Source organism: Tupaia chinensis, unplaced genomic scaffold, assembly GCF_000334495.1.
Source record: "Tupaia chinensis unplaced genomic scaffold, TupChi_1.0 Scaffold000333_1, whole genome shotgun sequence".
Classification (NCBI taxonomy): Eukaryota; Metazoa; Chordata; class Mammalia; order Scandentia; family Tupaiidae; genus Tupaia; species Tupaia belangeri.
In genome coordinates, this window is record NW_006159827.1 from 1,541,506 (window position 1) to 1,543,050 (window position 1,545).

At 63.8% G+C, this 1,545-nt stretch overlaps 1 protein-coding gene across 1 annotated transcript in view; it reads right to left on the minus strand.

Moving 5' to 3' along the window:
• TTLL3 (tubulin tyrosine ligase like 3) overlaps positions 1–519 on the minus strand; it is a 39,242-nt gene extending 38,723 nt beyond the window's left edge. Inside the window, 2 exon segments of the mRNA XM_006152013.3 lie at positions 67–376; positions 379–519. Coding sequence (XP_006152075.1) covers positions 67–376; positions 379–462 — 394 coding nt within the window. The 5' untranslated portion in view covers positions 463–519.
• Between the last annotated feature and the right edge of the window lie 1,026 nt (positions 520–1,545).

Here is a 1,545-nt window from a genome sequence, read left to right on the forward strand (position 1 = left end):
TTCCCCCGCCCCTGTTCCCACCCCCCCAGTCTGCAGGCCAGGGCGGGCGCGCGCTCTGGGCCTCACCGTCCGACGGCGGGGGATCATCCAGTGCCTGGGCGGGCCGGGGATCGAGGGGGCGGGGGTCCGCAGTGCCCTGGGCATGGGTGCCTTGGTCGAGCTTCTCGGAGGCACCGCGTAGGCGGCGCGCAGAGGCGGAGCCGGTGGCCCGACATTTGCCGCCTGCGCGAACCTCCTCGGGCCGGGCGGAGGCGTGCGCGGGCCACCGCAGCTTCTTGGGCGGCCGGAACTCAGAGTGGCGCACCCAGGGCCACGAGACGGGGGAACTGGTGTGCGGCTCGGGCGGCTGCGGAGGCAGTGCCCCCCCGGGGCGCTCGCGTGGCTGAACCAGACCGCCGAGCCCCGGCGCGCGGGCTCCAGCTCCCCAGATCTCCGGAGCAGCGCGGCGCCAGGGCCCTGCATGCGCCCCTCGCCGTGCACGCCCTCCCAGAGCCCTGAGCCCGCCTCCCCTCCGCGCGCGCGCCGCCGCCGCTTCCCCCGGGAGGACCCTGCCCAGGCCCCACCAGGGCCCTCAGTTCCGAGGCCCCGCCCTCTGTTTAATGTCGCCTTGGACACCATTCCCCGGGCACAATCGGACCGTGGGTGGCGGGTTCGGGGACTGCATTTGACCCCAGGGTAGTCCAGGGAGGGCTTCCACCAACAGGCCGGCCTCCAGGCCTCCCCTACCCCACACCCTAAGTGAGCGGGGCCACTAAAGGTAGAAGGGCAAAGCCCTTGGCCGCCCGTTTGTGGGATATCATGGCTCTTTCACTTCCTGTGTGCTGGGGTCTCTGGGCTGTGAGTCGTACCACGGTATTTATACAGGACCACGTGCTAAGGCACCGGGCTAGGTGCTGACCAAGGGCTGGGTGGTCTCTGAGCTCACGGAGCTGAGACCAGTGTGGGGAAACGAAAAGCAAGGGACAGGACCAAGTAGCTGTAGAGCCAGCCCTGAGCTGGAAGCAGGAAGGGGGCACACTTAAAACAAAGCAGTCAAATAGATCCTCTCCGAGGTGATAGTCCAGCCCAGGCTTAAATGCAAAGGCGTCCAGGAGCCACCAGGGAAACATTCCAGCCAGAGGAAAACAGACTGAGCAACAGTCCCCATGGGTGTAACGCCTCTGGGGCACTAAAGGGCAGCCAGTGTGGCTGGAACCTGGTGAGATCAGAACAGATATTTTTATTTATTTTTTTAGAGATTTTCGCTATAGGGTGTGTGCACTTGTGGGAGAGACAGAGGGCCAGAAATCAACCCCATGCCCCATGGCCAAGCAGCAAACCCTTCTCTTCCAGTCTCCTCTCCAGATTTTTGGAGCGAGCGCACACGCACACGTGCCCACACACACACACACACACTCAGCTTGAGTTTTCTGCCGCCAGGTGCAGGACTCAAGCCATGGTCGACCATGTGGAAGTCCACCAACATAACTATTACACCATCTGCTGGTCCCCAGATCAGATCGTAGGGCCTGTCAGAAAGGCTTGGATAAGCTTTCAGGGAAGAGA